The 24,299-nt window shown below is 38.5% G+C and overlaps 1 protein-coding gene across 1 annotated transcript in view; it reads right to left on the bottom strand.

Moving 5' to 3' along the window:
• Positions 1–2,965: 2,965 nt before the first annotated feature.
• The window catches only part of THADA (thyroid adenoma associated), a 38,142-nt gene continuing 16,808 nt past the window's right edge, over positions 2,966–24,299 (bottom strand). The window contains exons 21-26 of the mRNA XM_008937757.1: positions 23,180–23,337; positions 17,250–17,359; positions 8,877–9,009; positions 4,843–4,953; positions 3,631–3,753; positions 2,966–3,061 (exon numbers count right to left, since the gene is read on the bottom strand). Of these exons, the coding sequence (XP_008936005.1) occupies positions 2,966–3,061; positions 3,631–3,753; positions 4,843–4,953; positions 8,877–9,009; positions 17,250–17,359; positions 23,180–23,337 (731 nt within the window). The remainder of the gene's footprint in view (positions 3,062–3,630; positions 3,754–4,842; positions 4,954–8,876; positions 9,010–17,249; positions 17,360–23,179; positions 23,338–24,299) is intronic.

The raw sequence follows: 24,299 nt of genomic DNA, 5'->3' as shown, positions 1-24,299 counted from the left end.
ACTGGTCAGACATAGGTTACATTTCATTCAGTCCAGCACTTCACAACTGCTCCAGGCCATCAAATACTGGACCACCACTGTGTTGTCACTACATTAAACACCCCAGCTACACAGCAGTTCTAACATACAAAATTAACATCAACAGGGAATGGAACATAACATCAGCAGACCAAAAGCAGCAGGAAACATGAGAGACTTATAATTTATGTATAAAGGACACTATGTGGATTGTTAGTGGAAATAAGAAATAAAAAACACCACCACAAAACATAACAAAAACTATGTTAAGGAAACACAGCAGTGGAGTTAAGTTGCCAGTAGTGTTTCAACAATGCTTTCCTCTGGAAGTCTGCACAAACTCTCCATCACCACAACTGTATCAGTTTCATAAAAACTTGAGAAAATAACCAGAAGGTCCATCCTTTTTTAGACAGGTGCCCAGAATAGCCCAGCAATAAGGTAACTCCCCACTGGCACAGAAGAGACAGATTCAAACCCCTAGTCTAAAATGAGGCAAACTAGAAACCTATGCAAGGTCCTGTTGGCAGCATCAGAGAGCTGGTCTGTTCACAGACAGACTGCCCCTCAATGCAAACAGAACATCCTGCCCACAACAGTACCAGCAGCTCCAACCCAGATGGCTTTCACACAAGCTCCTATGGATGCAAGTTGTGGAGATGCTAGTGCTTTTGAAGGAAACTGCCAGATCTAAAAGTGAGAGAAAAAGAAATTACTCTACTATATGAAATTCTGCTCCAGCAAAACACTAACCACAACAAGTGGTTAGTGCAGAGCTGTGGGAGATCCGTGCCCAAGCTCAGCGACACCCCAGGGACGTGGCTGCAGGGAGCTGTGCAGCAACGGTGACACCTCGTGGTGCCAAACCACTCCAACAGACCTCCTGCCAAACACCATCTACCTTAAACCCACCTGTGACATTCAGAGGAAGAAGCTTTACAAAAAAAGAAGTCAAACTTTCTCTGTCTAAACCAGTATCTCCTCTAGAGACAGGAGTCAGGAACTTGAAGTCTCTGTGTTCATACGTCCCATCTCTCACTGACCTGTCTTTACAACTCTCTTCCCATTCCCTGTTTCATGGCACTGACAGCCACACGTGGGAAATGGCAGAAATAGCTACATACAATGTCTGATGCAAAACTGCTACATGAATAGAGGAAGAAAAATAATTCAGCCCAGTTTTAACATCTTTTGGTCAAAATAACTACAAAAACATTACTGTAAACAAAAAGCTTCAGGGAAGCAAGTCAACAGTGTCAGTTACAAAAACTAACGTTTTTTATAATAAATTCAACCAAGCTACATAAAAGTTTACTTCCCTTCATTCTGGTATTTCCCATCCCCAACAAATGCTCAAACACATTACTTTCTGCAGCTTCACAAACAGGAATCACAGATGCACACCACAGGAATCACTGCACACGTTTGAGAAGTCAGTTTGCCTTCCCACTGCAGAAGTTAGCATGAAGTTTTTCCCTAGGATATGTGCTTTAAAATGCTGACATACATCTCTTTCAGTAAGTGCTCAGTATTGGAATTAAAAAACCCCAAACTTTAAATGCTGTTACAAAAACAAAGTGAGAAGATAAAGCACTTTTCATTGCTCTGCTTGGGTTTCAAGGGGTTATGGGAGTGAATTCCAGGTTTGGGAGAGGAGTGATTTAGGTTTATGACAAAACAAGGATAATTTCATGCAGTAGGGGAGATGACATTTCAAATGGGGTTTGGGGGAAGAGTTACCTTCTAAGGGAAATCTCCCTCCAACATCTCACCTGTATTACTTCTCATTCATACATTCATAGTAACTGATTTTTCAAGTGATGCCCAAAATTTATTACTCCCAACACGTAAAATGGAACCTATCATCTAAGAGATTAAAGACTAGTATCATCCCAGAACATTCAGTTTCTCATAGCATGCATGAAAATTACATTAGCTGCACAGATCAACACTGAGAAACCACTGTATACTGAGTTAAAAAAAAAAAAGAGTGGAATTTTGGATGTAAATTGTAACAATCACCTTCTTTCAGAAATTGCATACCTTGGGCATGATTTGAAAATCCATTAGGAATTTCTGAAATGGTTAGCATAATATCCATAGCATGACCATTCTATGGCCCTGCAGACTCACCCAAGAGTATTTTTTAATGAGTTTATTCTGTGTGTCCTGGGTTATTTTCACATCCCTACTAGAGCAGGAATCTCAGCTACAGAGCAGAGGGCACGGGCATGCTTCATTTGCTGCAGAAGCTAAAAGAAGGGGCTGAAGGCCAAAGAAAACACAGGGGTGCTTGTGCAACAACTGGAGGGTGCAGAGAAAACAGGAATGCTCAGGACTGGGGAGTTTTAAGAGTCCAAGGGGAATTGGTTTTACATAATAAAGTGAAACAGTAGAGGATCTGGATCAGGACTAAAGAGTTCAAGGGCAGCATCCCTTGGAAGAGAATCAGCTTTGCAAACTGCTGTTTTTAGAGCTTGGAGGAAAGAGACATGAAGGATGGACAGGGTGTTCTCCAGTAAGAAGACTTAAAAGGAAAAATCTCAAATTATTTAGTGTAATCTTACCTCCAGCTCTACTCTAAAGGTAAAGCAACATACATATGACTATTGCTGCTCTTCTCCTTCACCTCCCCTCTTTGCTGTCAAGAGCAATAGAGCCAGTTGGTGACCACAGCAGAGACTGGTCATTTGGAAGAGCCACTGGTACCAAAACCTCTCAGTAACATTCCTCTTCTCTCAAACTGCACGTGTGTACAAATTAACTCTCAGTGCTTAACAACAGATATTTTTGGCCCCACCACTTATTTCTTGGCAACACAGTTTAAGCAAAGCTAGATGTTTTTGTAACATCATGATTCAAGTATATCCATGAAGCAAGCAACATTCTCAAATTGTTGTTGGCTAAGGTCATGTTTTGCAAACTTAAAATTGATACCAAGTGAAACTTACCTATTTTTTTTGGAATTTTCATCTTTCCCTCTTTTAACCCCAAAAATTCTTGTAATCAGAGCACTGAAAAGAAGCGTAGATGAATTTCTTACCTAAAAGAATAAGAAAAGAACATCAACTATGTCTTAAAAATCCCTTTGAAATGTACTAATTTTTTAAATACAGTCACTAATGTACAGATGAAAAGAACAGCTGAGTGAAGGACAGAGCATGTCTACTGGTCAGAGGCCAGCACATGGAAACAACTAACTCAGAGCATCTTTCCTCTTAATCAAGATGGCATATGGAATACTATGTTTTACTAAAAGGGAATGAAACAGCAAGAATGAATGTAAATGCACTTCTCTAAAGCTAGTGGCACTGATTTAAAATTTAAGAGCCAGATGCACTTATCTATAAGCTAATTTATCTATAAGGTAATCTTTGTCCTTACTTTTTGTCAATATCAGCGCCTTATATTACAGAAAAATGAAACAAAATCAAAAGAATTGACCAACATTATGACTTTTTTGTAGGTCTGTTATTCTTTATTGTACTTTAAAACATTAGACCATGTTCCACAACTTGTGGTACTACCTTTTACAAACATGCCCAAAGATTTGCTGAACACCACCACTCTACATCCTGCAAATTAGAGAGGAAAAACGAAGAATTAACTTACTGCCCAGACAGGTGACATAAAACCTAAAATTGCTGCTTGTATTCCATCTGCAACATAAGGCATGATGTTTTCACCTAAATGGGTATCCCGAAACAGTGCCCGAAGAATATTTAAAGCATGAACCTGTGGGGACAGAAAAAGAAAGAGATACATTTTGGAAAATATCTTAATGTTAATTATAGCAGCAAAGGTGTGAAACAAAAATAATCCATATGCACATTTACACCACTTGATTTCCATATTTAATACACAAATACTCCTATTAAATTAAAAAGGTGCAGCAATAAACACTGTTAAAAACAGTTTAAAAATATATTCCTCTAAAAAATAAAAAGCACAGTCCAGGCATTGCAAGTGAAGGCCAGATTTTTTTTCCTTAGTTTACCATAGCTGTAAAAATAACTTCCAAAGTTTAGAATCATCTTTTCCAACATTCTTGACATGCTGTAGATACTGTGAGAAAAAATAAACTACAGCTCACAGGAGGCCAATATTAAGCTAAAACTGACAGCCAGGCTTGCTTCACCATATGGAGCATTTTCTGCTATTTCTCTTCTCTCTGTAGGGGAAGGTGGTAATCTGTGTAGCTTCACAGACTTTGACAAGGCTACATAAATTTATACCAGCAGAAAATCTGGCAGTGCCATTAAAACACACTTCTATGTATTGTCAACAAATTATGGCTTCAACTTACAAACAGAAAGATTAAGTATTTGGTAACAACATACTGAAGAGAAAGATCTTGACTTGAAAATAAAGTTTTTATGCATTCCAAGTGTATATATTTAAGTTTCAGCAGCTACTAAGCATGCATAAAATCACTTCTCATGTAGTGTTTTCCTGCATGCAACATGATTTATGCAAGGCATTTACTTTAAATGTAAACAAATGCTTGCTTGTTCATTTCCTTGTAAAGAGGAAACTGTTCTGTTTGTTTAGAAATACAGTACAGTCAGTAAATATCATATAAATTCAAAATGAATATGGATCTATTTGCTATACTAAAGAAATTATGCCAAATCAATATTGTAGTATCTTAAGCACTTGCAAAGTCCAGCGAGTTCCTAAACTCCCTACATGCACACACACAATTTTAAAGCCTAGCTATAGATAATTAAAATATCCTCATTACAAACACACAGAAGTATCTTTAACTGAAGTAACACAAACATTCTTTTGACATTTCCCTTCTGATGAGAGGCTGCATTTTACCTGTGGAATTACACTTGATGAGTCATTCAAAGGTGCAGCCAAAGTCAACAATTCTTTCATTGTCATTTTCAGCAAATCTGTTTTGTTCTTTGGTTCTGAAGCTAACAAAGCCTACAGAAAGTTAAAAGAAAAATAAAGAGAAACAATATCAGGTGTTTCTAGCCATTTTCTTTTTACTATCAGTTCTGCTCCAAGCTCCTATATTTACCATATTACAACCTAGCTTCTGACCATACGCAAGCACTGAAGAAAAATTTGCAAAATATTCAGTTTTTACTTAGTTTTGTTCAAAGCCTCTTAGAATTCAATGTTTCAGTATGAAAACTTAGCTCACACACTGTCCATCTGCCTAAGAAAATCTGCTTGTATGTAACAATTTATCACAGACACCAAAAAAATCCTAGTATTTATTACAGCAGAATTATCTGCCACATTACACATACTTACATTTCCTAGTATGGATATTTTTTAACTTTAATAACATACATATTTAAGACAACATGGGATGGCCAAAGAATAAATCCTAGTTTGCAAAATGAGATAAAACAAGTAGAGTATTTTTAAAAGAGAAGACACATCCATCTCCAAGTAGTAGTTCTATGGGTAGGACATTCCAGCTGAGATGAAAACACCCTAAATTTAGTCCTCTGAAATTCAGGACTGGAGTTAAAACAGTCTGTCTAGTAGGTCTTGTTGCATTTGTCCCACTTAGTACAAATGGATAATCGCAGATCGCTTCTTTCAAATTAAAAATTATTATCCATTTGTGTTTTGGGGCTCAGAATCTGTTCAGCATCAGTTCAAACAAGATATTTAATAGTACTTGACATCACATAAGAATGACCAAATGGATCAGCTGCAAGCCAAATGAATTATAGAGGTTAGGCAGAAACCCAGAAGTAGTCACTGCCAGTTTATCAGAACCTTTAGTAATGGGAGAAACAGAAAGGGGAGGTTAAAAAAAAAAGTATTAATGAAGTATAAAATAGAGAACAAACTGAAGACTAAAATTTCATACCCTAAATACATTGAAGCTGTAACTAGTATTTTCCCAACTATTTCCTCACCCACTAATTGGCACTGCACCTCAAAAATATTATTCCCTAATAGTACAATGTTAAACAGGTCATTTTAAATGCTCATAACCTTAAAAATTACGTATTATTATTAAAACAGATGTGTTTTAGTAAAACAAAAAATAAATGTCACAGGAAGCAGATGGCAAGGAGACCACACTGAGTCTCAATTTTATGCATTAATAAAATAACCTTATTATGGTATCGTTAGGATATGCATTATGACTTGTATTTTTATTATCTAAATGCAATATGCTATTTAAGGCTTAATCCATTTTACTGAGTGCTACAGGCACACTGAGAACTACTGTCACAGAACACTACCACCTCTCTTCACAATAAAATTACAAATTGAAAATAGATTATTTCAGACTAATTCAAATGTTCATTTCAAACCTTCTCATTAATTGACTAGACTAACTTCATATTCTTCCAGAGCTACCAAAATAAAAGCACCTGATCTGTTTATTCAGAGCAATGGCACAGCACAAGCCTTGCCATATGGACTCAGTAATGCAAGCCAACTGCAGACTACACACAGGTCTTCTGCTGTGGGATATTTTTGAGTCCACCTAGTCCTTACATAAGACAATGTAACTTTTTACACAAAAATAATTGATTCAAACACGTTTGTTTTTTCACATTCTCAGGAATAACTCTAGCTAATGTCCACTGGATTCAGACTCAGTGGTATGAATGGTGAAACCAGAAGATGTGAGAACACCAAATGAATTTTGCAGACAACTTAAGATATAAAAGGAGAAGATCTGTAACTGCTGAAACTGAAAAGCAAAAATGTCTCTAAAACCACTGCCCTGCCTCTGATCTCTCCTGCCTAGCATGCACAGATCTAGCAGAGCCAGGAGCAGGCTGTGACTGACATATGAGAGGTCAGACAGAAGCAGGCTGCCTCAACTTTCTCAGGGCAAACTCAGAGTGGAAAACAAGCAAGATGAATTATTCTGGCAGGGAAAGCTTGCTCCCAGCAGTCCCTCAGATTTTTGGAACGTTCTTGAGACTATACTTCAGCAAATGGAGAACGTTACAAAATTGTGCAGTTAATCTTGGACTCCTGTCTGAAAAAAAAATGGTTGAAAAATTAAAATGAGAGAGGTTAATTTAGGGGAAAGAGATCATGGGCACTTCAAGGAGCAAAGGAACACAAACAGGTTACATGTAGTGTGCAGGACCAACTCTGCAGGGACTGACACCACAAGGATGCAGATAAGCTGCTGCCTGCTACTTCGAGGCACCCAGCAGGAGGTGGTACCTTGAGCAGAGACAGAACACTGCCAGCCAGCCAATCAGCCACCAGTTCTGAGCTTGGCAGAAGCTGGAGGCTGGGACGTGTGGAGCTGATGGTAACTCTGGGAGCAGGAAGACTGCAGGAATATGGCCCCATGCTCATGGATACAAGTCTTCAGCAACCTACTCAGTCACTGCACTCAAGACTCCGTCAATACCAATTCATGTTGCCAGGTCCTGCCCTTGGGTCACAACCACCCCAAAACGCTACAGGCCTGGGGAGGAGTGGCTGGAAAGCTGCCTGGTGGAAAAGGACCTGGGGGTGCTGGTGGACAGCCGGCTGAACATGAGCCAGCAGTGTGCCCAGGTGGCCAAGAAGGCCAATGGCAACCTGGGCTGTATCAAAAATGGTGTGACCAGCAGGAGCAGGGAGGTGATCCTGTCCCTGTACTTGACACTGGTGACACCACACCTTGAGTGCTGTGCCCAGTTTTGGGCAGCACTGCATAAGAAGGACATGGAGGTGCTGGAACAGGTCCAGAGAAGGGCAGCGAGGCTGGTGAGAGAGCTGGAAGACATGTCTTATGAGGACAGCCTGAGGGAACTGGGGTTGTTTAGCCTAGAGAAGACAAGATGATCCTGTCCCTGTACTTGACACTGGTGACACCACACCTTGAGTGCTGTGCCCAGTTTTGGGCAGCACTGCATAAGAAGGACATGGAGGTGCTGGAACAGGTCCAGAGAAGGGCAGCGAGGCTGGTGAGAGAGCTGGAAGACATGTCTTATGAGGACAGCCTGAGGGAACTGGGGTTGTTTAGCCTAGAGAAGGCAAGACTGAGAGGAGACCTTATTGTTCTCTAGGAAGTTGTAGTGAGGCTGGTGTTGGTCTCTACTCCCAAATAACTGACAACAGGATGAGGCGAAATGGCCTCAAGTTGCGTCAGGGGAGGTTTCGATTGGATATTAGGAAGAATTTCTTCACTGGGAGAGTGGTCAGACACTGGAACAGGCTGCCCAGGGAGGGTGGGGGGGTACTGAAAGAGTGATGCAGCATTGGAACAGGCTGCCCAGGGAGGTTGTGGAGTCATCCTCCCTGGAGGTGTTCAAAAAACAAGCGGATGCGGCACTTGGGACTATGGTCTAGTGGTTAGGGAAATGTTGGAGGGTTGGACTTGGTGATCCAGGAGGTCCTTTCCAACCATGGTGATTCTATGGTTCTGTGTGACTGTATACCTTCATCCTGCTTCACTGTTCTTGAGTAGACTTCCCAAGTTCTTCGTAGTATTTTCTAGGCCACCATTTTACAATTCTCTGATGATCTGTTCACACTTCACCACCCTCCCACTTTGCATGCAAGAAGCTCAGGGTTACATGGTTAACCGAGCCTCACTTAATCTGTGAATTAAATTAACAATTTGCCAGGATTATTACAGTGGCCACAGAGTGCCTAAGTCCACTCTTTTGAAAAGCTATTTCAATCTCCCTCAAACCAAAAAAACTCTAAAGTCAATAGAACTGCAGCACTAAACAGTACCAAACATGGCTTAATTACACGTGACATCCTGGTTACACAAAGGCAATGGAAGTCTGTATAAATAGAAGGAACTGTTTGACCAGAAAGGGTTGAAGAAAAATAAATAGATAAATAAGTGTATTCCCCAGAAAGGACATGAAAAACACCATTAAGTGAGAAATAACACTGTTAGTTGGTACCTGTATGTAGAAGGGAATTCCCGCGCTGCGTCTGGTTGCACACAGTGTAGATGAAGGATCACAAGATCTGATTTCTTCTAAAACACAGCTCAGCCACTGCTCTGGCATCCTGTGCAGACCCTCCCTGTTACACCTACAGGGAAAAAATAGGCAGAAAATCAGGACAGAGCCAAAGAATGCATTTAGTGATTTTGAGAAGTTTCTCACGATGCACGAACATCTCCAAGCACATACACAGAGTTTTAAAGAAGATAGAGATTAAAAAAGGAATTGCACATTTTTCCAATGTCTGTGTAAATTATATTAACCCTACTTATTAAGTGCCCCTAGGAAAAGATGTTTCACTGCACAGAAAACAGGATTCCATGCTTCAGCACCAAAACTGTCTGCCAAGGACTATTAACGTGTTGTGGAGAAGAAAACAAAGACACATGCACATCAGTCACTGTGTAGGATGTGACACTTCACCAGTTCCTATCTTTATTGTCACACAGTATTCGATGCTACTGACCCTGACCTTAACTAACATAATTATGTTTATAGCCATGCAAGACAAAACTGAAGCCCCTCTCAGTAAGTACATATTATGTAAATACCCCTGCAAACCTCAGAGTAGTAGAAGAAATTAAAAAGACATACTGCTCTTTTTAAAATACTATGCCAGTCAAACTTTATGTAAAGCACCTAAACTGCTCACCTATCATCAAATACTCCTCCTCTGCAGTTAAACTCAGCAGGGCCTGAAAGCAAAGGATTTCCAAGGACAAGAACTCAATTTACTTCAATTGCTCCTGCTGATCAGTTCAATTAAATGTACCATATTCAGTATGCAAGACCAGCTCATTAATCTCATGCCAACGTTCCAAAATGATCATTCATTGTTACAAAAATTTCTATTAACAGGACATTGTTATTAAAACCCATCACACTGGTTTCACACGTGATTCAGAGTAGAAGAATTAATCACTCTGAGCAATACAATGGCAATTATCTCAACCATGCAGGACTTGTCTTACCTAAAAATATAAACTATAATTAAATTCATGATTAAGTAGTGAGACCTTACAGCAAGACTACAATCAAGTTTTCTACCTAAGTGACTGAAATAAATAATTTAAAAGAAAAGCTAAAAAGCAGCAGTTACTGAGGTGAAAAGCAAAATCTAATGGAAGTTCTGCATCTACTCTCACCTTTATTACTATCCTCTTACTAAAGCAAGAATTTAAGTAGACTAAAAACCTGACACTGAACAACAAACAAGGCTTTAATCTGTAGCAAAATCTTCCTTTTCTTCTTTACAAAATAAAGAGAAAATGAGTAATGCAGAAAATAGAAATGGTAGGAAGGGCCAGACAGGTCAGCAGAAAACAGAGCAGACTTCTTACTCTTCAGTAATTCCCTTAGGATTCTCACCACAGGTTTCCTACACTGCTGCCAGGCCTTCTTTTAATTTAAAGGCAGCAGCTCTTCCAAATAGCAGCCAACATGCAAACCACCAGTCTGGAAAGCAAGAGAAATGTGGCTTTCACAAGGGGTATGTCACCTCATATCACAGCATAAAAAAGGGGCACTTCTTTCCCCAAGCAAGTGACAGAAGCAATCAAATGAATTTGGAAACCAACAGTGAGTCCTCATTTCTTTGACATTACTCTCTCTGTTGCTGATAATTAGCTTCCACTCCTAATTTTCAGGACATGCTCCTTTGCTTGCTTTTGGGTACACAAAAGGAGGACACACAATTCCAGGGCTGAGACCACACAAAATCGCTTATGGATCTCCTCTGTGGGTCTCTGCAGCTAGACTCTTAGTTCACAGTTCTCTTCATCCACATCAACATGTCCTGCAAAAGCTACCTCTCAATCATGTCTGCAGCTGGTCTTACCTCCCTAGCTAAGCAGACTTTAAATATCTTAGATCAGTCATGGGAAGAAGAACAGGGTTCCTCTCTCTTTATTATGTTATCTTAGTATTAACCGTCTCACAAGATCTACATCTGCTGTGGTGCAGAAGAATACAAAGTAAATCATTAAGGAAATACTTAAAAGTTGTTACATAGCATACTGAATAATTTATGCTTAAGCAAACTGAAGGGTTTTTCCCCTTTCAGTAGTAGTAGAAAGAGGAGAAATACACTGAAATCCAATAAACTGCAGACTCGCTTAAAAATGTATTGCTTTGATCTTGCCACAAGTAATTCCACCTTGTTCAGTCACCCACTGACTTTTAAAGGTGAAGGAGTTTTTGCTTTAAAGTTAGAAACATTAGAGACTATTGACTTTGCAATGGAGATGTCTACTCCCTTACATTTGGCAGCTCCATCTCCTTATGGTCTGGCAAGAAGAGTATTGCCTTAAGAAGCAGGTGGCCCTAAATTTTAAGAATAATGTATCTATGTAAAGATGGTGGTTTCAAGCTCAAATGTCATTTTCCAGGATGAAACAGTAATTGTTTTTACCAGATCAAACAGAGTGTCGATAATTAAAATATAACACAGTAATGTGATACAGAAATTACTTAAGATGAAGTACAGCAACTGTTCTTCTACAAATTTCTCTTTGTCTGCTGTTAATAACAATTTCATACATGCCTAAAACTCTTTCTGTGGTCACAATCACCAAGTACAAAAAAGCCTGGCAATCCCATGTTAAAGCTATAGCCCCTTCCCTAGCTCATATTGCTGCATTTTCTCCTATCCAAAATTAATGGTGTGTTAAGAACAAAGGGTTGATCTTGGATTTGGCCTTCCTGGATGTCAGTGGTTTGTGGCATAAACTTCACACGACCAGAAACATTTTTGACGTGGGTATATCCAGAAGTCTAGTGTTTCTAATCAGTCTCTATCTGGGGAAAAGGAGGCTTTCTTTCACCATTTTTTCTCTCCCAATAGACCTGTAGTATTATTATTTTTCATGTCAATAATGTGATTCTTGCTATTTATAAAGCTGGTCTTCATACTGCCCCTGGCACTTCTCAGAAAAATAAGGAAACGAAAGTCTAGTCTCAAAAACACATTACTATTCAATGTAATATTCAAGTTACTCTAGAAAATGTCTGCTTTTAAGAACAACCCCTCCGAAATGACCAAGTCCTTTCACTTGCATCCTCCTTTTCACAATATCTGCTCTAAATAAAGCAAAATTTTCAAATAATATAGGTGCATTGGGAAGGGTGCTATGGTAAAGTTTCTGTAACAGTAAAGCGAACAGAGAAAACTCTGGATGGCCTCAAAATTTCAGAGGCAATATGATTACCTCTACCACTCTTTCACCAAGCTGGAAAATAAATGGGGGGGAAAATATGAAGAGAGTTTAAAATTAACATGTCTTCAAGCTGAGCAGTGCTTTAACACTGTATCTTGTTCTTCACTGCATAGTGTACTTCCCAACCCTACAAGCATCACAAGACGTAAGAACAGTTTCCCGTCACACACACTTTGTTTTCCTCTCCATTTTAGGATTCTTTCCTTCACATCTGTGATTACATTTTTGCTGGAAAGTTAGTGACGATTCCAGTACATTTCACTAGAAAGCCTGTCAATGACTTGTAAATTTTACAAGAAGTCTTGCTAGCAGAGCATAGGGGCCTGGCAAAGCAAAGAGTAACAGTCATTTCAGAGCAACAAGTCATAAGCAGTGTTTACTGCTAAGGATTAGGTCAGCCTACTCACAGTTCTTCAACAGAAATATTACAGAAGATCAGGCACTGACTAGATATAGCTGAATAATTTCCACTGGTACTGGATGAAACATTTGTGATATCAAAGCAGGGGGTTTACCATTACATTCTTCCAGAAAACCATTCAATACAGTCCTAACTTGTTGCATATATATAAAATTGTGTTCAGAGTCTAATTCAAGCTCTAATTAGATGATTTTTAAATGTTCAGAATGCATTACTCCTAAATAAACACCTATATGACCTAACTCTCCCCAAACTTTCCCCTTGCATCCTGCAGCTTTAGCAAAGCAGACCACTACAGCCACAGCCATGCGACACTATGATTTTGAGATTTCCAGAAATCTTTTTATTCTACTTGATCTCTCAGAGAAACTTCACTAAATAAAAGCAAAAGAGGCAGAATACCATTTGGAACAGATTAATTGTTTGGATATTTATTAGGATTTCAGGAGAGTCAAGTTTAAAACAGATGCCCAGATGCCTCCACGTACTTCCCTAACCACGTTATCGGACCGAATGAGGACTTGTAATTTCTCAGGAAATGACAGGAAAATATTTAAACTCCATTGCTTATTTCATTGACATGAAGGTTGCTTGTTTTGTAACTGAATGTCCAGCTGCAAACAACATTAAGCAGGCACGACGAAGAGAGCATTACACACCCAGAAGGAATATGAACAGGGAAAAGGCAGAATGGCAACTCGCACACTTAGAGCAGGCTCAGCAATTTACATCCAAATGGCAAGACAGAGATCACATTTAATCAGGTTCATAAGAAAGCTCTGCAGAGGAAAGATTTTTCTTTCACCACTAACTCAGACAGGCCTGTCTACAAAGAAGTCTGCTCCAGGTTCTATGAAGACTGATATTTAAGGGTTGTATAGCTACAAGCAAGCTCAGATGGTAAGTAACCCAGCATGTAGTTTAAAGGAAATGTTTGGCTATAAACGTGAAGGTCTTTGTTCAACTGGAATTTTTCCTAGAAGTATGAGAAAGGGATCTGGCAGTCTTGGTGACAGATTTTTCACTGGGTCTTAGAGAAGGAATGAATTAAAGACTCAAGGATGCTTCTCTAGATCTGAAATTCAATTCTGTTCAACAAGATATCACGTTTAAGCTGCAGGTTGCTATAAACTGCCCCAGACAAAGGCTTTCTCCTCCAGTATCTGTGGATGCAGAAGTAAATTAAAATAGATGCTGGAACACATGCTTCAAGACTGTCTGTGAGCCTGGCAGCTATGGAGAGAGGTGGGCCAGTTTGGGTGTACCTGCTGAATGAAGCCCCTCAGCTGCAGCAGGGTCAATGGAGAGATTCTGGGACACTACACAGACCTGCAGAGCGACCAGATTCACCAAGAGACTTAACTCACCCACTGTGGAGAAGAGTCCCAACACACTCCTTTGTCACCCAGGAGTATCAAACCACAGAGTTATTGGCTATTATGGTATCAGTTTCCTTTCTCCTTCATTTTGAAAACAAATATCAGCCTCGAGATCCATATTTACTGCCAAATATCTTCTTTCACAGAAACAACAGTATTTCTACAGAGCTGCTCTCTGGTTCTTGTAAAAGGGCTTTTCCAAATGGAATACTTGCTCTGCTTGAAATACCTTAACTTTAAAAATACTAAGCAGCATGCATCATCAAAAAATTCGTTTTGGAGAACTGTTAATTCAGAAGAAGAAAATGACTTAAATATAAGCAACTAAGCAGCATGCATCATCAAAAAATTGGTTTTGGAGAACTGTTAATTCAGAAGAGGAAAATGACTTAAATATAAGTACTTCTTTTTTTTTTTTTTTAATGATACATATATACCACTTAATGTTTTAATAAATTCCAGAGAAGCAGAGTTCTCTTGAGCTTGGCTCTTCCTTTTACAACACAATATAGAGCTGCTCTTAAGTGGATTGTACTCCACTAAATACAATGGCAGAAAAAAGAGAGAAGGAACAAACATACCAGGAACTTCTTTGAAGTCTGGGTAGATCTGTTCTACTCTATTTGCCTCAGCTTTTAAAAGACATTTAAAAACTGAAAAAAATCAAAGGAAAACAGCTAGCCTGCTGTGTAGATAGTCCACTATAAACAGACAGAACATTTTACATGTTTTCCAGTATTTCCTGCTTTTTAGTTTGCCTTTCCTACAAAGTTTGTTCTAGACAGTCTTATGTATTGACTGAGATCAGACTGGTGTGGCCGTTTGGATTATCCCCTTTCTCCCCTCAAAAAGGCTGGTGGTAGTATAAGATCTCCTCCCCAACAGTATGACTTTGATGCCCAAGGTTCCTTCAATACAATAGGAGGAATAAATCCTTTGAAACTGAAGTAGTTTGTAGAACTTAGCCATTGAATTTTTTTACATCAACACATGTTTATATTCACATCCAACATACCTCAAGATAACATCCTTCAATATTCAGCACTTGTTTCTATGTATTCTACACTGTAAACAGCTTATTTTATTTAGATTACTGTATTAATTTAATCAGCAAAGAAATGGTGCCTGACATGGAAATACTACCTATTGGGAACAAACATTTTAATCTGTCACTGTCTATCTTGAAAGAAAACCCATGCCTTAAATTGCTAATGTTTTGTTATCTGAACTTATTTCTGCCTTTAAAAAATAAAGTTTCACATGCAGAACTAAGTTTACATAATGATACAAAAAGCCTTAAGTTATGATGTCAGAGGTCTGCAAGAGAAGCATTGAAAAGAATGGAGGATTTTCATGTTGGGGTGGGGATTGAGGTCTGCAAGAGAAGCATTGAAAAGAACGGAGGATTTTCATGTTGAGGTGGGGATTGCTTTTTTTCCCATTTAGGGGATTGCTTTTTTTTTTTCCCCCCCATTTAAAACAAAAAACCAAAACCAAAACAAAAAAAAACCAAACAAAACACACACAAAAAAAATTAATAAACCGACCCACACTATTGCATGTCCAACATCCAATTCAGGAGACTGAATGAATGAGTGCACAATGTGCTAAAGTACCTACAAACAGTAGCCAGAAGTATGCAGCAGGCAGCAGAACGTTTTGTATTTGACTTGGAAAAATCATAAGTATAAAAGGTGTGCTCTGTAGCCCATTCAAATTAGATGCATTAATTGATGTGACAACATAACCACTTCTCTAGAAAGTCACCCAGATAAGCAGGACCACCTCAAATGCTGTCCATGATAGTATGTCACCAGTCACTCATCTTGGCAAGATTTTTCTCACTCACTGTAGGAGCTGTGTGGCACTGAAAACAAAAGATCTAACCCAGCAGGGAAGTTAATAAGAAGCCATCACCAAAGGTCCCACCAGGCAATCATCTCTTACCTCACCTCACCACTTCCTGAACCAAGTTTTCGTAGTACAGAAAAAGAACACAACACTTAAACAAGTGTATGTAATTTATATAGACAGGCAAGAAGATAAGCAAGAACAGTATCATACAGCAGTTTCTTTTCTTCCTTTTGAAGTAAATTATGAAGTGTCAAGTAAGGTTGTATAAGCATCCAACAAACTACCCAGGCCAACTTAAAACACCTCAAACTGCAAGCACACAAAAGGAAACAATGCACCTTCTACAGATATATCACCCACAGATCCCTGGCTTATAGTTAAACATCTCAGGGGCACACAGAATGGGGCCTACAGTGTGTCAAATACCAACTTCTGTAGCACTGCTGGTACCTATGTGCAGCCACCTGACTGACAGCCTGTACCAGAAATCAACCCCTCAGTTCTGTTGTGCAAACTCTGAGGGGTCACACGAGCATCTGGTCTGTACTAAGAGACCAAAGTTGTTTCCATCACCAGATTTATTTCCATCATTAGAAAACCTAAACAAAACTATCCCTTCTTTCTTCCTCCACACCCCCTCAAAATAAACAAGAAACAGGTCAGTGCCTCAGACTGGCCCACCTGGGGCACAAGGGGAACACTGGTTACTTAATCTGGCATTGGTATGAAAACTCATATGCTTCAACTGGAAAATTTGACTGGTCTTTCCAAAAACTATGCTAAAAAAAATGCATGCCAGAACCCACAAAATCAGCAGGGATTTTGATTTATCTTATTGAAAACTGGATATGATATAATCACTATATATCACAAAGAAATATTACCAATACGTGAAATGGGTAACTAAGCATGTAATGGAAATTCCAGAGCTCTTGCCCAGACCTCAGGACAATTCTGTTCATTTAGTTCTTCTAGGAAAGAATAAAGTTACAAGGGGAAAAGAAAAAAAAAATGTAAAAGATTGCATATCACATCTTGTGATGCACTTCCAAATGTCAGGATACACAACTCTGTGACAAGTACTTAAAGTTTCCAGGAAAAGATCCTGGATGAACCAAAAAATCTGGCATTCATTTTCATAAAGGGCTGGGAAAAAGGAGTGGGGGCAAGAATTCCACCCTCCTACGTTTCCCAAGAGCTTTTGAGACAGATATGAAGAAAAATGCAACAAGCATTAAATGTCTGTATAGTTTTTCAATGCCTAACCTCCATCTCTAACCGTAAAGCCTCTCAGTCCAAGTCACAGATCTCATGTGTCTAATATCATAATCATGCCTACACCAAACTTGAATAAAATCCACAGGAAATGAAGGATCTGCTCAGACAGCCAGTTTCAGGCCTGGTGCCACAGCTTGGTAAAAGGATTAATTAAAACCACAGTAAGTTCCCCATCCTCTACCTGGAAAGTGTTTCTGTAAGTTGCACAAAGCCAGCGTATGCCAATTCAAACGCACCCCTGTGCCTCGACTGCAGCAGGTGATGTTTAAAGTAATCTCCAATATTTTTAACCTAAAAAAGAAAAAAAAAATCTATTTGAAATTATACATAGAGGATTTATTTATATATGCAAGATACTTCAGCAATTAAAAGCAGCAATCCTTCCCCTGATTGGAAAAAAACAACTCTAAGTCCTATCACAGAAACTAAACCAAAATATTTACTTTATGGATAACAAATATTATAGTCCATTTTTCAGGTTGTGAGAAATAATTTAGCATAAAACCAGATTCCAATTAAATTTAGTATTTATTAAATTAACAAAAGGCAAGCAAACAGCACTGGGTGCACCGGGAGTCTCTGCTCAACCAAGACGCACACACCATACAATCCCTGTCTTCGGCTTTTATTCTCCCGGTTCATACATATTCATTAACAGGTGGGTCCATGTAAATTAATTCCAAAAAAAAATAGGTCTTCTTTGCAGTATGTTCTTTTCACCTTTTGGGGTCGTCTTCGCTCCCACCTGGTGGTTGTGGAATGCAGTCAATAATCCCCCTTGGCGCCTGGTGTTAATTACTTCAGGCTCCACGCATGCTCCACAAACTCCCCTTCGTTTAACATTAAGTGGCCGTTAGCAGATTCAATGCAAGCCAGCCAAAACAGCACACCAAATGGCAACAAGGAAACAAAATTAATCACCTTGCTTTTTCTCCAGGCCCGTAGCTATACAAAACCAACAAGACCACCCCTCACCATGGCGCCCCAATATGATTTTGACACGAATCAAGTGAACATAGTTCACAAATGGATAGTGCTATGTCCTTAAAAAAAGGCCAAAAAAATAAAGGACATAAAATTAGCTCTTTGTCCAAAAGGAACACACATAGATTTTAAGAAAAGACAGGGACAACTCTGACTTTTAGAGGCAACAAACTCAGAATCCTTCTTGTTTGCCTTTGCTCTTAGCTAAATACCCAAAGAAAGTATCTTCTAAACAATAACATCAGAAACAAACACCTACAAAAATATCTGCGAAAAGTAAGAAATTCAAACTTCAAAAACTGTGACAAAAACTGTGTTAAGGTTCTAGGATTCTGCATGATTGTCTGACTCCTAGAAACAATTTTAAAATTAAAAAACATGTTGTATAAGAGTGAATTGTATAAGTCTCAAAAATCAAAAATGCTATGGCTAAACTTTTACCAACAGTTACTTTCTAAAATGCTCCCAGAATACCAAGCTTTTAAAGCTGTTTGGAAGCTTACAATTCAACCCAGACTTGTTCTACAGAAAAGTATGAATTTTTCTTCATCTAATTCTCATCAACTTCCAAGGTCTAAACCAAACTTCTAAAAGAATTTGTTTAAAACACACGGCACATACTTAACCCTATTATGCAAAATTTCTTCAGGCATATTTCCTAAGATATCTTCAGCAAAAGGTTCCTCAACACTTTTACAGAAAACAAAGCAAAAAAATCATGTTGAGTCTCTTACTAATTTCCACCTATACTGTTATATATTAAATAGCATACTTTAACAGTCTGACAAGTAACTAAGATGTCAGAGAAGTTAGCATCAGGTCTACCTATATGGTTTTTCCACTCTACTCTTAAGTAATTTATATACCCAAGCAATGAGATTGCAATAATTAAAAAAAAAATAAAATATGAAGACTAAGCCTACTACTTATTTCCTGCAGCTAAAACTCACCTAATGTGAAACAAACAACAACTGGAAATATTTGAGCTAGAATGGTTACTTTCCTTGAGTGGATTTTAAGCTAGTTTATGTACCTCCAGGGTTTCAGTTTTGTAGTCCAAAAGCAGGAGTAAGTGCCCTTTTTGCAGAAGGAACTGACCCACAGACAGACCAGCTCTCCAGGTGTGTAAACAAAAAACAAAACAAGAAAACCATACACATGCAAAGCAAACTGCTGTCCTGTTCCACCACCACCTTTGTGTTCAGAATTACTCATCTGTATTTTGATTTTTTTTTCACTACTTATATTTCTGAGCTTATTGCAACAGCCACATGGACTAAAGCCCACTTCAGATTGAACTCTGACATGTTCATTTCCACTCCCAGGCTAGAGTTTGAAGAAGCAGCACAGCCATAACTCAGTTCTCACAAATTACATAGGCCTGATCCTGAGGCAAGTGCACAAGCATGGACTCTTATCTAACAGCATCATGCCATCCACGAGCGTCCAACTTCCCTGTGTCACAAAACCAGTACTTCACGTGTCAGGATGAAGAATAAGTCAATGAATTGACATCTTCTACAAGATCAGGAAGATTCACAGTAACCCTAATAAATGGGGGCCTTATCAACTTCGCTTGCACAGCAACTAACATCCTGATTCAATTTAAAATATTCAAATGCAGAGTAAGGAGCAAATATATTAAACACATTTGATCATCATAGTCAAAAAAAACCCCAAGGGCAACAGGTTAGTCTTACTAATGCAACAATCAGAAGTTTACACAGGAAGATTCACAGCAACCCTAATAAATGGTGGCCTTATCAACTTCGCTTGCACAGCAACTAACACCCTGATTCAATTTAAAATATTCAAACGCGGAGTAAGGAGCAAATATATTAAAGACATTTGATCATCATAGTCAAAAAAAAAAAAAACCAAGGGCAAGAGGTTAGTCTTACTAATGCAACAATCAAAAGTTTACAGGGCAATGCTTGGTGCTGAGACCAAAAAATCTCAGTATTCAAGATATAAATTCTGTACAAGAGGTTCCAAAAGTGCTCAGAGAAACGGTACATTTGTGACTCTGTATCTTATTTTCCTGGCAATAAGATGCCACTCAAGCAGGGTCCTACACTCTACAGAGTATTTTTTTGGAACCTTTAGGAAAGGACAACTTTAAACTCCAAAAGGACTGCAATAGCATCTCACAGTTAGAAGCAACTAGTAACCAGTGAACTACTGACAACCTTATTGAACGCCAAAAGAGATTACATTAAAAACTGGGGAGAGGTTGGGTTTTGATGGGTTTGGGGGTTTTGTTTATTTATTTTAAACTCTTCCTTCAATAGAACAAGCTCCAAAGCAGCAGTGGGAGCCATACTTCTGCACTGGTGGCACAAGTCAGTAAATACTGAGGTTTGTCAGCACTTAAAAGTCTTCTGTGTTCTTCAGTGCTCCACAAGGGCTCATATGAGCTCTCTCCTGACTGTTTGGTCACTAAAGCTTTACTTCTGCTGCCCACATCTTTTCACTTTGGTACACAGTTCTGGCAAGCTTATCTCCCAAACTGTCTTAAAGCTTCACAGATGAGATAAACAGGAGTTTGAGAAAGAGCTAAAAGTCCCTCCAGGCTTGGTGCACTGTCTTAGGATTTGCAGGTCATATGACAAAATCAACAGACAGTCTTCATCAGGCACCATTTTGGTTACGTGGTGGTTACTACCATGGGATATTGTTTGTATTGAACATCTTAATGTGCAAAGGTTTGAGCCTGCAACCTCTGGACTTCAAGGGTCAGATGGAGAATGAAAGGTAGAAACGTGTTTGAATAGAGGGATTCTTTCTGATACACTTGGCTCTTCCTATGCTTATTTTTGAAGGCAAAGCAACCACCTCAAAATAGCTTTGAAGACTCCCAGTTCAGATGCCATATTTGAAGACTCCTCTATGCATGGACCTCCACACCAAGGAGCTGAAGATGTTAGTCAGTATACAGTGGCATTCAAGTGCCATTCAAATCAAATCTGTTATTCAGAAGTCTAGGAAAGTGCAAATTTTATCTTCTCCCAACTTCCCAGTAACAACAAAAATGTGGCATTCAAAGGGTGCCTCTTTGCCAACTTCTCCAGCATAAATACCCACCACAACAGACAGCATTAACAGCTACAAAGAGGAATCAATTCTAGGGGAATTAGTGCCACAAGTACCTAGCTAACACCACTGCCTGCCAAGAAGCACAGTTCTGTTGTGTCATTTCTTAGCATGGAGCAGCACCAAGACATGGCCTTCTCATCTGCATGCTCAGTTAAAAAAAAAGGAGGCAAAACAAATCAAAAGACTACTTGCAAAAATCAATGCTCACACTGATCTTTTGTTGTGAATAAACTGCAACAGTAACACCTATGCTGTGAGGTACAACCTAACACTGTCACTGACCTACACATGAAGCAAGCTACAGGATGAAGGTGGCTTTGCAACAGGATGACACAGAATGGCCAACTGGTGCTAGCACATTTTTCTCAAGAATTACTGAGCCCTGGATCAAAGCAATATGATCAAGGTTTCCCTTGAGTCATGTCATGTGGTCCCCCCATATTCTTAAATCTCTCCTAATCTCTCCTAAATATCTAAAGAATGGACAACTTTAAGGGAAAATTCTACATGCATAATATACCACAATCCAATTCTTATTTATCAACACTGAATAATTTGAAGCCACAGAAGTTCTGGTATTGACTTTTCTAGTAACTTATGATGAAATCCAGTTGGTTCTTTTATACAGCAGAATAATGCCAGTTAAAAAAACTGCAGAGAAAATGCCCATGCTTTTTCCTTTAGTATCTGTAAGACATTGAGCCAATTTCCTAAAGTACTTCCTTGCAACCCTGAGGAAAATTAGGATTTCTAACTAACATCTCATCAGTTCACATGCTTCAAATTAGAATGCAGAAATGGATTTGCAGAAGATATTAGGAGCATAAAGAATCTAATGAGGCATTTAAAGGAAAAGAAGACACGTTGCTTAATAACATAGCATTTCTGAAAAGGCAACTACTAATGTCTACTTTCTAAATAAGGACAGTGATACTACAGCTAGAACTGACTCATTCTACAATACCAATTAATTTTTGATTTGGAGCAGATTAAGAAACATAATGGTGGAAATGCTTATCTGTTCTCTCATCTCCCCTCCAGACCTGTGCAACAATACAAGCACTGCTGTTAACCAGATGAAAATGTGAAAGCTAGAGACAATGTAGGAATAAAGACACTAATATTATTTCCATGGCATCACAGCATTAGATAACATAATGAGATCTAAAGTACTTTAAACTATTCTTTAAGATGGCAAGTTCTAACACCTAAAGAAAAAAAAAGTATTTTCTGTTGGAAGGAAAGAGTTTAGAATGTAGTATTTCTTGCATATTTCAATCTCCCATGTAGAGGCTGGTTTTGTTGAAACCATATGGAAATGAAAAGATCATCAATTAAAAACAGAATTTTAATAAATCCAAAATATTTCCCAAATAAATGCCTATGGTAATCTAATTTCTTGTAAACACTGCACTCAACATTCTACAAGAGACCCAGATGGCACATTAACAATTCTGATCTTTGAAATCAAAAAAAACTAGAGGAAAAAGAGAGTCACATTACATACAAATTATGCATAATTCAGTCTCTGCCACAGGACAAGACTATGACTAGTCAGCATGTTTGACTTCCAGAACTACTGATGATGAAGTTCAATTAATGAAGAGCTTTAAGTGAAATCCCACCACACAGGGTTCAAAATGAAATAAAAGACACTTGGAAAATGAAGTCAGTTTATTATTTAGGCATTGCTATGCCTAAACACAGCATACCTTTTATAAATAACCCAATACTATTAGAAAAATATTCCTTGAGTTTGTTAGCTAGGTATAATTTCTTCACTTACCTATTACTACTACAGTTATGCCTTCTGAATACCATTTTATCAAAAAGTAACTGTTAACCAAGTATAATAAAACAAGAAAACCATGAGAAGAACATGGCAAAAAAGAAAAAAAGCACACCACACCACCTTTTCCCATATAGAATGTACATTTAAGAAAAAAGTTTTCAGAAAACTGCCTTTCCCCCACCCTCATCAGCATCCCAAAAGAAAGTGAAGGTTTTATAGTCTAAAAGCTACTTCCCTACCTGTTCTACAGTAATCAACCCAGTTGAAGGTTCAGCCTCAGGCTTTGAAGGCAGAAGTTTACACAGTGTCCCTAAGAGCAGAGACACTTCCTTCATGCTTCTCCAGCAGCACACAAGAACCATTTGAGCTGTGACATCACAGGTTTGCCTCTCTTTACCTTAAAAATAAATTTTTTAAAAAAAGACAAACATAATAGTGTAACTCAAGATTCTCAGATGTAGACTTGTGATTTAAATTTCATTTAGCCTGATCTTCTCACAAAACACAATTAACTGTTAAAAAAATTTATACACTTGCTAAGCCAAAAGATAATTCAGTTTTGCTGACCTTAATTTCTTCCACTCCTGAGCACTCACTACTTCATTCCACTTGGAAAAGGTGGCAGTATACAGTTTTACCAGAAAACTCATAAAGACTTGAGGTCTTTTTCCTCACAATTGGTATTCACCTGCACGCCAAACTATACAAAAAAACCCAAGTTTGGAGTCAGGCTCCAACAAACCCCACGTCAATCACCAGTCCATCACTTGCTAGATGTTACTTGGGTTGTAAGCCAGGTGTTGCCCTAGGAAGAGCCTGGCTAAGGCATGACTTTTCTAATGCAACATCCCCATCTGGTGGGCACTGTGACACTTCAACATATGTACAGGCTTCATGAAAAAAAACATATGGCCCAACTGAGACTATTTTAAACACAGGAAAAAACATGAGGAAAAAGTTCAAATATTTAAGACTTTAAAAGTTTGTATAAACTATTAAATTTTAAAATGTACAGATATTTGATAAATTTAGTCTGGCACACACTAAATACACTGAAGTTTACGATTTCTTTATCACAGTAAGGCTCAATGACACTTTCTAACATTTTACCACTGGAATCTTTCAAATGGAAGATTCTGCTTGTGTAAATTCATGCAACAAGTTTTATTGCATGAACATATTCCCCACTAGTCGTGTGTACACTGAGAGGGAAATGACACTGACACCTTTCAACAAGAAATGCATTGAAAGCATCACTTGACATAAAAGGTGTTAAAGATTACCTGGCCAGTGCAGTCAAGACAACAGAGTCTAAGCCAGGATCAAAACTCTTTTTCACTTGTGCTCTAAGAGGCATTA

This window comes from Merops nubicus, unplaced genomic scaffold (assembly GCF_000691845.1).
Source record: "Merops nubicus isolate BGI_N331 unplaced genomic scaffold, ASM69184v1 scaffold2493, whole genome shotgun sequence".
Taxonomy (NCBI): domain Eukaryota; kingdom Metazoa; phylum Chordata; class Aves; order Coraciiformes; family Meropidae; genus Merops; species Merops nubicus.
This window is presented reverse-complemented; position numbering and strand designations above follow the sequence as displayed.